The sequence below is a fragment of the Otolemur garnettii genome, unplaced genomic scaffold, assembly GCF_000181295.1.
Source record: "Otolemur garnettii isolate 467f Iridium unplaced genomic scaffold, OtoGar3 scaffold00145, whole genome shotgun sequence".
Classification (NCBI taxonomy): Eukaryota; Metazoa; Chordata; class Mammalia; order Primates; family Galagidae; genus Otolemur; species Otolemur garnettii.
In genome coordinates, this window is record NW_003852540.1 from 2,323,038 (window position 1) to 2,334,373 (window position 11,336).

The window sequence follows — 11,336 nt, forward strand, 5'->3', positions numbered from 1 at the left end:
CACAGCTCACAGCAACCTCCAACTCCTGGGCTCAAGCGAGTCTCCTGCCTCAGCCTCCCAAGTAGCTGGGACCACAGGTGCCCGCCACAACACCTAGCTATTTTTTGGTTGCAGCTGTCGTTGTTTGGTAGGCCTGGGCTGGATTCAAACCCGCCACCTTAGGTGTATGTGGCTGGCGCCTTATACACTTGAGCCACAGGCGCCGAGCCTGATTGTTTTTAATGCTTGGTTTTTTAATCCACCAGGACTTTATTTTCGTATATGGCATGATGGCAGCTCTTTGGAAAATGCTCTTTCTATTGGACATTTTGAGATACCCTTTTCCCCCCAGCTTTCTGGTGTCTTGTCTCTGGAGGTTCTACAGTCTCCACCAACAGGGTGAATGTCTCTCCCTCTGCCCTTACTTTTATCAGTCACCAGCATTTCATTTACTCACCACCAAGGCCAGATACTTGGACCTTACCTGAGATACCTCTTCTTCCCCAACCCTCCTAGACCATCTTAGGGCTCTTTATCCTAAAGGTCTTTGGGCTTTCTCCACTTTCCACCTCTGTTTCCCCCTTAGTTTAGGCCTTATCTTTTTTCTCTGGTCTTGGCTCCTTCTAATGCATCTTCTAATTTTACAGCCAGAGTGAGCTGGAAAGAGACAGGCACAAAACTCAACACTCTGGTTATGACCGGTCCCTGCTTCTGCATTTTCTGTGACTTCCCCATGGCCCTTTGGCTAGGTTCCTGCTCTGAGTCGGCCCACCCAACCTCACTAAACTTCTGAGGTCTTAATTTAGAGACCACTTCCTCTGGGAACCCCTCTGACCCTTTCCAGCTGTCAAGAGCCCCTGCCCTGGGTATTAGAGTCCCTGTACCAAATTCTAGCGAGCCTGTGAGCTTTTTGAGGAAAAGAATCAAATCAAACTGTATCTGTGTACCACTGTACCCCAGCGCCTGGAACCAGAGCACAGACAACCTCCACAGAATTCCTTGCTTCCCACTCAGGAATGAGTGAAGCAAAGAATGCGGTTGGGACTCTGGGCAGTGGGGCGACACAGACTAGCAGCTGCTATCTCCTGGTGGTTCTGAGGAGGGTATGAAGGCCAGAGAGAGAAAGAGACCCCAGAAGGGGGCATTGATAATCCTCATCACCCCTACCCTGTTTTCAGGGCAGACTGCGCTGAACATCGCCATTGAGCGGCGGCAGGGGGACATCACTGCGGTGCTCATCGCTGCTGGCGCCGATGTCAACGCCCATGCCAAGGGGGTCTTCTTCAATCCCAAGTATCAGCACGAAGGCTTCTACTTTGGTGGGTGCCACCCCGCAATCTGTCCTGCAGGCTGGGAACATAGTATGTGAAAAGAGAGATGGGGTGGGAGGGGGAGCAAAAAGTAAGGAGAGGGAGGGGCTGTCCACCTGGCATGATCCCTTCCTTAAGAGGCCCCAGGGTCTGGGGAGGACAGAGCAGAGACCAGGTAGAAGGCTGCAGGAGATCCATCTGAACAGGACACCAGGGCTGACCAGAGAGGGAGGGAAGGGGTGGGCAGCCCTGGTGTCCTGCTCAGATGGATGGTGTCTCCTGGTGGTCTGAACAGTCCTCTCTAGGGACCTGAGATGGAGGCCAAGGAGAAGCCTTTATTTTATTGGTGTGGAGATGGTTCTGAGAAGGGAAGTGCCTTGCCTGCATGTAGAAAGGCATTGACATAGGTGTCCTAGCTTTGGACTCTGGCTTCTGTCCCCTATGCCTAGTACATCTCAAACAGGATGTCAAAAGTGAGATGATGAAAATTCCCTGCCTGATGAGTTAGGGAGTCTAACAGTAATGGGGTTAGGATGCTATAGGGGTAAAAATTTGAAATGTATAATTTAGATGTAGTGGAATTCACCCATTTTAGTGTATGGTTCTGTTCATTTTCACAAATGCATGCATACCTGTAACCACCACTATGACGGGAATGGGGAACAAACAGCTCCATCACACCCCAGAATTTCTCCTGAAACCCGAGCCCCTGCCTGACAACCACTGCTGTGTTTTTTCCTTCCGGGGGTGGTGTTTGAATGGGCAGGACAAGATGGGTCTGGGCATCCATGAGAACAGGGTCCTGTCCAGTTCATTTTGCGTCTGCACTGCCCAGGGTAGGACCTGGAGACTGCTGGACCCAGTGCTGGGAAACATTTGGTGGGTGGGGTGAAGAGAGGGAAGCAGTTCCTCGTGACCATTTGCCTTCTTTTTTCTTAATAAACTTTTGTTAAGCACTTCCTGTCTGCATCAGGCTCTGGTCTGGTGCTTGAAATATATCAGTGAATGAAGGAAAGATCCCTGCTCTTGTGGAACTTACATTCTAGACAGAGACCATTATAAACAAGAATTTAATACACTACGTTGGAAGGGTAAATGCTTTTTAGAAAATACAAAGTAAAGCAGGGTAAGGGTAGTCAGAAGTTTTATCTGGGGCAGAAGGAAGGTGGGTTTGGATTTTAAATAAGGATGGTTAGGGTGACCCTTTGAAAAGGTAATGTTTGAGCAAAGACTTGAAGGAGGGGGAAGTGAGCACAGCAGGTGTCTTTAGAGAGAGCAACCTGTGCAGAGGCCCCAAGGGAGGAAAATGAACAGTGTGTTTGAGGAAGAGGGAGGAGGCCATTGTGGCTGGAATGGGGAAGAGGGGAGGTCAGAATATGTAGGGCTTTGTGAGCTGTTGTTGAAATTGAGCTTCCATTCTGGGTGAGGTGGGACTTACATGCCAACAGGGGTGGTCTGGCTGTCAGGCTGAGCCCCATGAACTGGGAGGTCAGGGGCAAAGCAGGGAGACAGGAGGTTACTGCAGAGATCTAGCTTTTGTCTTTCCCCGCATACAAGGAGGGGATGGGGAGAAGGCCAGGGAACCTCAGGGGCCCATCTTCCTCAGATGGTCAGGGTATAGGCTTGGGGTATAGGATATAGTTCTGGGGCTCGGGGGACACTGCTTCTGACCTGTGAGAGAACTGAGCCCCAGTGCTCCCCTTCCTCCAGGTGAGACCCCCCTAGCCCTGGCAGCGTGCACCAACCAGCCTGAGATTGTGCAGCTGCTGATGGAGTACGAGCAGACTAACATCGCCTCGCAGGACTCACGGGGAAACAATATCCTACATGCACTGGTGACAGTGGCCGAGGACTTCAAGACGCAAAATGACTTTGTTAAGCGCATGTATGACATGATTCTGCTGAGAAGTGGCAACTGGGAATTGGAGACCGTGCGTAACAACGATGGCCTCACACCGCTGCAGCTGGCCGCCAAGATGGGCAAGGCTGAGGTGGGTGGTCAGGGTGGCCTTGGGGGTCCCTTCTTGGGATCCACAGATCACAGCCTCAGCCCTGGGACGGTCCCAGCCTTAGGTCTGGAAGTGCAGATGTGCATGGAGGGTTTGTTCCGAGTGACAGCGCAGCAGTGAGATGAAGCACATATGCACCCTCTGGACTGCATTCTCAACACCCCATGTTTCCATGTCTTGTCCCAGGACCCCTTCACTGGAGCTAGGTTGGGGACCCTAAAGGCTGAGGTGACACAGAACCTCACATGCTCTGTGGCTGAGAGTTCCTGCATGGTAGGCCCCTGAGCAGGGGCTGAGTGTGTGTCCCTGGGGTCTACTAGTCTCTCAGAGGATGGGAGTTCCAGGTGGCTGCTCTGGGTCCAGAGCCAGTGGGCTATTGTTCCCTGATTATGAGGAGACACCAGTTTGTTTATCAGGCTGAAACTCTGTGTCATGTCCCCAGGAGAAAGCATGACTGTCAAGGGTCCTTTGTCCCTGGCCAAGGAACTCAATAGCTGTTGGTGGAGACTCTAGCAGGCCTGGGCTCTGATCTCTGTCAGTGGCTGGGGTCATGGTTTGGCCTGAGAGGTTCTTCTCAGAGGACAGATTCTGGAGTATGACCTGTTCCTCAGCCTCACTGTCTCTGAGCCCTGGGAGGCTGCAGAAAGATGTTAAAGGGAGGGGCTGTTGGGCAGTCACAGCTGTGCCAGCCTCAGGGCACCCACCTCCCAGTCAGCTGCCCTGAGGGCCTTCGTCCTGTCCTAGCGGTCAGGGTTGGAAGCCACAAGGGACCTTTTTATTCTCTTGTGGGGGAAGGAAGAGATGGAGAATGGCTTCAACAGAGGAGCAATTGTGTGCCTGCCCCCACTTATCCCCAGGGCTGCAGCTTGCTGGGGCTCTGGGTGAGAGTCACATTGTGGTTGCAGGTCAAACTTCCTCCAAGGGCCTCTTCCCTGGGTGCCACTGTGGCACATGCTCTCCCTGCCCACCATCTGAAGGAGGGGCTTCCTACCTCAGAGCATGGCCCCAGGATCCCTGTATTCTCTGGAGGATAATGTGCCTGCAGTGGCCAGTCTAGGGAGGCACCTGTACCCTCCTGGCTCTTTCTTTACTTTGTTTTTGCACACCTTTTCTGGATGCTTTTTAGGTTGTCCACTATGTGGGGAGTGGTGGGTACCACTATGCATGTGACATAGACCCTGGCCAGGGGACTTTCATAGGCTGGGGGACAGGATGGGGAGATGTGGCCCTGTTCCTAGGATTTCTCTGCCTGGACTCTCATGAAAGATGGGATGGGAACCCACTGTCTTGTGAAACCAGGCCTCTGACACTGACTACCCCAGCAGATACCTCCTTTTGGGTCTTGGGTTAGTGCCCTAGGAAGCCCTGGCCCCTATCCTGGGGTGAGCTAGGGCTCAGTTTTTAGGAAATGGTCAGTGAGAAAGCAGTGGGTTTGCATCCAGCCTGCACTTCGGGACCACCTGGGAAACTTTACCAAATATAGCCTCTTGGATCTCACCCCAGAGACTTAAATTTCATTAGTTGGTAGTGTGGGATTTTTACAGATTCCCCAGGGACCCTACCATGCAGCAGAGTTTGAGGATTGCTGACCTACAAAAGTCCCATGTGCGTCCCAGCAAGGGCTGGTGTCTTGCGTCACACATGTCTGGCCAGACTGGTAAGCCTTGGCTGGAGGTGCCCTTGTGTGAAGGTGGGAAGGGGAAGCTGGAAAAATGTCTTGCTTCTTCTCAAGTGCAAGCCAAATGGAAATTGTTTCTAAAAATTGTCAGTTCCTGGAGCCTCTGCTGAAGCGGGTTCCCAGCTGGTGTGAGAATTTCCCAGCTGGCTGTGCAGCTTCCTGAAGTGTCTGCAGGTGTGCAGGGACTTTGCACTGTCTCTGGTGTTCACAACCCCCAGTGAGATGGGTGGGACAGCAAGCTTTGTGCCCATTCTACAGATAAAGCTGGTGCTGGGGTTCATGGCTTTAGGCTCAGAGGCGGGCCTTCAACCATCCCTGGTGGGAGCATCTGGCCCAGCCCTGTTTGGGTCCCAAGCCCTGTCCTAAGGCTGATGGTTGTTCCTTGTCATGTCCTCAGATCCTGAAGTACATCCTCAGCCGTGAGATCAAGGAGAAGCCACTCCGGAGCTTGTCTAGGAAGTTCACCGACTGGGCATATGGGCCTGTGTCATCCTCACTCTATGACCTCACCAATGTGGACACTACGACAGACAACTCGGTGCTGGAAATCATTGTTTACAACACCAACATTGATGTAGGTCTCCGGGTGGGCTGGAAAGGTCAGGGAGTGGAGGGCTGGACCTCAGGTGGGAACTCAAAGGGCACAGGGAAGGCCCCATCACTAACCACAAGCCCCTGCATCTCCTGTTCTTTGTGCCCAGCTCTGCCCATTGAGGCAGAGGGGATGGGGCCTGGAGATGGGCCCAGCTGCTTCTGTCATTGTGATCCTAGTGGTAGGGTGTCTCCTGCCCCAGAATCCTGGGCAGTTTGGGTGAGGTGGGTGAGGGGGTAGTTGGTGTTGAACTTCCCCATCATGTCTCTCTTCTACTTCCCCTGCTGGTGTATATGGCCAGGCCTGGGATCGTTTCTTCCCTCAAATCCAAATGAGGGTGAGTGAGTACACAGCTGGAGCAATCAGGGGACTTGCTGGGAGGGGTGGAAAGGGGAGGTCATTGCAGTTGCAGGTGAAGACAGAGGCCCAGCTGTGATAGGCTCAGCTCTTAAGGGGAAGTGAGGCAGTAGGCCAGGTCTTTCTCCATATTTTTGTTAAGAATCAGCTTCCCACAGCCTGTCTTGTCCAGGGCCTCCAGGACCCTCACAGCAGCCCAGCTGGTGGGACAGAGATTATTAGCAGTTTAATAGACAAGGAGTCTGTGAATCAGGGCTGTCCCAAGGTCACACAGTGAAGAATGGGGGCAACCTCTCTCCCCTCCTAGCTTCACTTTCTGCTATGGGTCGGATCCTCCTGTGGGAAGCCCAGGCTTCTGTGGCACTAGGCTGCCTCCTGCATGCGTGCACTGGGGAGGAGCTTTGGGAATTGGAAATCACTCTTCCAGCCTTTCCAGCCAAACCAGTCCACTGGGCATAATGACATCTCTTCTGACAGTCCCTTCTGCCAGGCAGTGCTGACTCAGCTCCATAGGGCCCTTTGAAAATGGTTCCTCCCTCTTGCCCTCATCTCTATGGTGACTGGTGTGTTCTCCCTCAGAACCGGCATGAGATGCTGACCCTGGAGCCCCTGCACACGCTGCTGCATATGAAGTGGAAGAAGTTTGCCAAGTACATGTTCTTCCTGTCCTTCTGCTTTTATTTCTTCTACAACATCACCCTGACTCTTGTCTCATACTACCGCCCCAGGGAGGAGGAGGTACGTGGGCCCCTTGGAGGGGAGAGGGTGGCCGGAGCTGGAGGAACTTGGAGCCCACTCCTGTGTAGATGGGGAAACTGAGGCCTAGACAGGATAAGAGATTTGTGTGGGGTCCCCTAATTGTCCTTCACGGTTTCTAGAGAGCTGAAAATGTGTGTCTTAGGTACTTTGTCAGGCTAAGCCCCAGGTGCTGAGCTTGAGGTGCTGGGGGAAGAGTCAGAGAATTGGGAGACCCAGACCCTGCCAGGATCTCCGATTGAACCTAGAACTAGTTAGGTGTTTCTGCTATGAGGGCACAGAAAGTGGGAGGAACACAAGCTCTCCCACCATGGTGAGCCTTGGTTTCCCATCATCCTGTGGGGCATCAGGCCTTGGTCTTATTTAACCATGTTAAGGCCCTACGGAGTCTCTGGATATGGGTGGGTTCTGGGAAGGACGAATGCAGCAGGGTGTGAGGGGTTGTTAGCACAGGCAGGACTTTACTGCTAGCTGTGGAATTCTGGGTTCTCACCAAGGGTGGGGAAGGCAGGGGGCAGGGAGCTGCCATTCCTTCCCTTGCCCTGCACAGAGCAGGGATTGTGTTTCATGCGAGTGCACTAGTGGGTTGGCATGTACACCAGGCAGCATCCCTGCCCTCCTCACCCCTTCCTGACCATCCCATTCCCTTCTTGCCCAGGCCCTCCCACACCCCTTGGCCCTGACACACAAGATGGGGTGGCTGCAGCTCTTAGGGAGGATGTTCGTGCTCATCTGGGCCATGTGCATCTCTGTAAAAGAGGTGAGTGGTCCCTTAGCCCTTCCAGACTGCTCTGCATGGTGGGCAGGCACGAGGGGCCTGGCTCCCATTCCTCCCTGCTCTGCTATTACTGCTGGGAGGCTTTGGGGAGGCATTTCCTTTCTAAGCCTTAGATTTCCAACATGCGAAATGAAAAAGGCAGGTCTATCCTACCTACTTTATCTGTTTATCCTTCTATCCACCCGTCCAACTAGCCACCATTTATTAACCCTCCCAGCTTGCTCAATGCCACTCTTCTTCCCCTCCCCCATCCTCCTCCCATCCAATTACCTAGCTTCTCTCATTGATCCAGCCACTCATTCACCATCCAAATACCCACTCATCTGTACCCATCATCCTTCCGTCCTTTATCCAACCCTCTCTCCTTACATCTGCTCAACCATCGATTCATCCATACATTCAGTGAATCAGGAGGTATTCTCTGATTACCTTCTATATGTGGAAACCTGGGGAAGGTGATAAGGATGGAGAGAGTTTGCCCTCTTTGAGCCCACAGCCTGGTAGGGATTGAACATGGGCACAACATCTTGACTTTAGGATTGACTTTGAAAATGGCCCTAGGTTAGGTTCAGACCAATGGCTAGGGGAAGGGAGATGACTTTATCTGGGAATGGGGTTGGAGGGGGCAGGGAAGGCTTGAAGGCAGACATGGCACTTATTCTGGTAGGATAGGGTTGGACATAAGGACACTGGGGACAAGCATGGGGAACACTATGAGCAAAGGCTCAGAGGCTGGAAGGCTGGGCCATAGTGGGGAGTAGCAGGTAGCTATTACATGCATGCTGCTTTGCACATTCTGGGTTGAGAATGGCGTGGTGGTGCCTATGTCTCCCAGGTACAGGTCGCCTTCCATATCCCTCACTCAGCTCTGGCTGGGCCTTCACACACTCACCCCTCAGTCCTGTGGAAGCACCCCCTCCTCAAATTCTCCAGGGAAAGGCAGAAGGAGGGTGCAGTTTATCTTTCCTTTTTGGCCTTAGGGCATTGCAATCTTCCTGCTGAGACCCTCAGATCTACAGTCCATCCTCTCAGATGCCTGGTTCCATTTTGTCTTGTAAGTAAGTCACTTTCTATCCTTTTGGTCACCACCTCACAGGCAGGGCTGAGTCCTATCTGTAGCTGTGGTGTTGCTCTGGAATAGCCACCCTTCTATGTCACTCTGTCCCAGACATTTTGCCTTAGTCACCTCACCAGGAATCTCCTTTCTCGAAACAGACACACAAGTCGGAAACCCTCAGGACAATGCCTATCATCTGGTGACAGTGATGGCTGACATCACTGGTCACAGAGCCCTGGGTGTCAGGCAGCCCAGAGAAGGCATGAAAAGGCTTAGTCACTCTGTGTACTTTTTTTGCAGAAGGTTGTCCAGGGCAGTCCCTCTTAGTTCTTATGTGGGGCCTAGGAGTTGCCACCTTGGACCTTGGCAGATCAGGCCTGGAAGGTGCCTGAGAAATTACTAAGTCTCCTCTATAGACACCCTGGAAGCTCCCAGAGCAGGGAAGGGAGTCATTCAGAGTCGTATGGAGGAGCTTTAGTAGAGTTGAAGTTCTAGCCTTCCAGGAATCATCACCACAAGCCAGTGTGAGGTTGGTGACCAGTCAGAAAGCCCAGATCAGCAGCCTGTCTGAATGAGCTCATGTGTGGCTGATATCAAAGGCTTACGCAACCTCTGTCTCTAGATGAACAGAGGTTGATTTTAGTGAGTTAACATTGCTGCCATGGGAATGGAACAGAATCTGGGATGAAGAATGTTGGGCTTCACAGCTCTGCAGACCCACTGACGTCTCTCTTCTGAGCATTTGGGAAGCTGGGCCCATAGGACCTTGAGTCTTGGCCTGATGTTTCTAAATACTTAGGTGTTTTATCAAGTATATATCTGCCTTCCAGAGACATGAACTACGTTCTTTATCCCCATGGGCAGGTGGGGCACCTGGATACTGCAGGAAATGGATAGTCAGGTGCAACACTGCCTGATGACACAAGCCACATGCAAGTCTGTCATCATCAAGGAAGAATTATGAGGCCAGGGGAAACTCTGTTTGTACAGACACTTCTCTTAGCACAGACCAAAAGCACCAATACCTGGTCCTGATCTTCTGCTGCTTATTTATTTTGCAAGTTTAGAGGAAGGTGCAGACATCCTTCCTCATTTCAATCTTAAGCACAGTTGATCAATCAGATTTTTTGTTCTTAACTGCACCAGAAAAACAAACTTACCTGTGTCTTGACCATGGTTAAATACTTTATAAATGTGGCAACCTCCTGATGTGATATAAGCAATGGCTTTAAAATCAGAAGTCTACATAATTCATGGTGTTTGCATTGTTTAGGAGTAGATTTTGATCTCACATGTTTGATATATCCTGTGCTTTAAAAATTTTCAATTGTGGTAAAATACATGTAACATAAAAGTTACCATCTTAACCATTTTTAAGTGTATTGCTCAGTACGGCTAAGTATACTCTATATACCTTTAGAACTCGTTTCATCTTGTAAAGCTGAAAGTCTGTACTTATTAAACAACTGCTATTCCCTTTCCCCCTCCTTGGTAAGCACCATTTTTCTTTCTGTCTCTATAGATTTGACTATTCTAGGTATCTCATATAAGTATAATCATATAGTATTTGTCTTTTTAGGGGTGGCTTTTATTTCACTTAACATACATCACACTTTTTTAAAAAAAGGTAAAAATAGTAGACTTGAGAGAACTTCTGTTATGATTGGCATAGAAGTATAGATGTTGGCAGCTTTTATCATTTTGGTTAAAAATGCAATCATTCCTTACATCCTTGGCCGACCCCTGTGGTTCTCGAATCTATATGGGAATCAGAAATCAAGTGAGTGACTTGAAAAATATATGGCCTCCTGGGTTGTAATCCAGAATCTTCTGGGGCCCTGTGGAACTGACTGTTTGTCCTTGTCAGCTACACCCAGCCCTGACTGGCCCTGACTGGCACCTGTTGGTGTAGTCTACAAGGCTGGATGTTCACTGTGGTTGAGTGGATCTGAGGCAGCTATCACTGTCTCTTCAGTGTCAGCCCTCTGGGTGACCATTCAGGGGGCTTATGGGAGGTTTGGAGGATTTGAATATTTCTGCCCTGATGTGGAGGAGAAGTAAGTAAGGTCCTTGTCTCCTGTGTCTCCTGAACAGTTTTATCCAGGCTGTGCTTGTGATACTGTCTGTCTTCTTATACTTGTTTGCCTACAAAGAGTACCTTGCCTGCCTCGTGCTGGCCATGGCCCTGGGCTGGGCGAACATGCTCTACTACACGCGGGGGTTCCAGTCCATGGGCATGTACAGCGTCATGATCCAGAAGGTGCGTTGGGGGTTGGCAGAGTTGCAGAGCATGTCCATTTTTCAGATGGGGAAACTGAGGTCTGGAGAGGAAGAGGGGCTTACCAAGGGGCAAGTCACTGCTTTTTCTCCCAAATGCTATGATCTCCTTTGCGTTTGGTTGGGCTTTAAATGTTCAGAGAGCTTGAAACGCCCAGGTTTGTCAGGCACTGGGGAAGGATATGTTTTGTGAAGGAACATTCTCCACCCCTGGGCAGTGGTGTGCTGGTGAATCTTTAACAACCGCTCTCTGGGGGGTGTGTGTGTGTAGTATATATGTACATTAGTACAAACATATATACATATCTTTATTATACATTTTACTATATAAAGGATGGATAGCACATAATTTATAAATAATAATAAAATATATAATATACTTCATTGCATATTCCACATAGCTAATTAGATCTCAGAATAATTTGTTTTTTATAGATCTCTTAAATCAAATCTCTTGCCAGCCTATGCTCTCAGATGACAAATGAGTGCTGTTCAAACATGATGTTGGGTGCTATTTTTCTTTTCTTTTTTTTTTTTTTTTTT

General features: G+C 50.4%; 1 protein-coding gene across 2 annotated transcripts in view; it reads left to right on the top strand.

Moving 5' to 3' along the window:
* The window catches only part of TRPV3 (transient receptor potential cation channel subfamily V member 3), a 32,536-nt gene that overhangs the window by 14,712 nt on the left and 6,488 nt on the right, over window positions 1-11,336 (top strand). For both annotated transcript variants that reach the window (XM_003799057.1, XM_012810920.1), the window contains exons 7-13: window positions 1,158-1,298; window positions 3,000-3,280; window positions 5,374-5,550; window positions 6,505-6,663; window positions 7,340-7,441; window positions 8,440-8,513; window positions 10,611-10,776. In XM_003799057.1, the coding sequence (XP_003799105.1) occupies window positions 1,158-1,298; window positions 3,000-3,280; window positions 5,374-5,550; window positions 6,505-6,663; window positions 7,340-7,441; window positions 8,440-8,513; window positions 10,611-10,776 (1,100 nt within the window). The remainder of the gene's footprint in view (window positions 1-1,157; window positions 1,299-2,999; window positions 3,281-5,373; window positions 5,551-6,504; window positions 6,664-7,339; window positions 7,442-8,439; window positions 8,514-10,610; window positions 10,777-11,336) is intronic.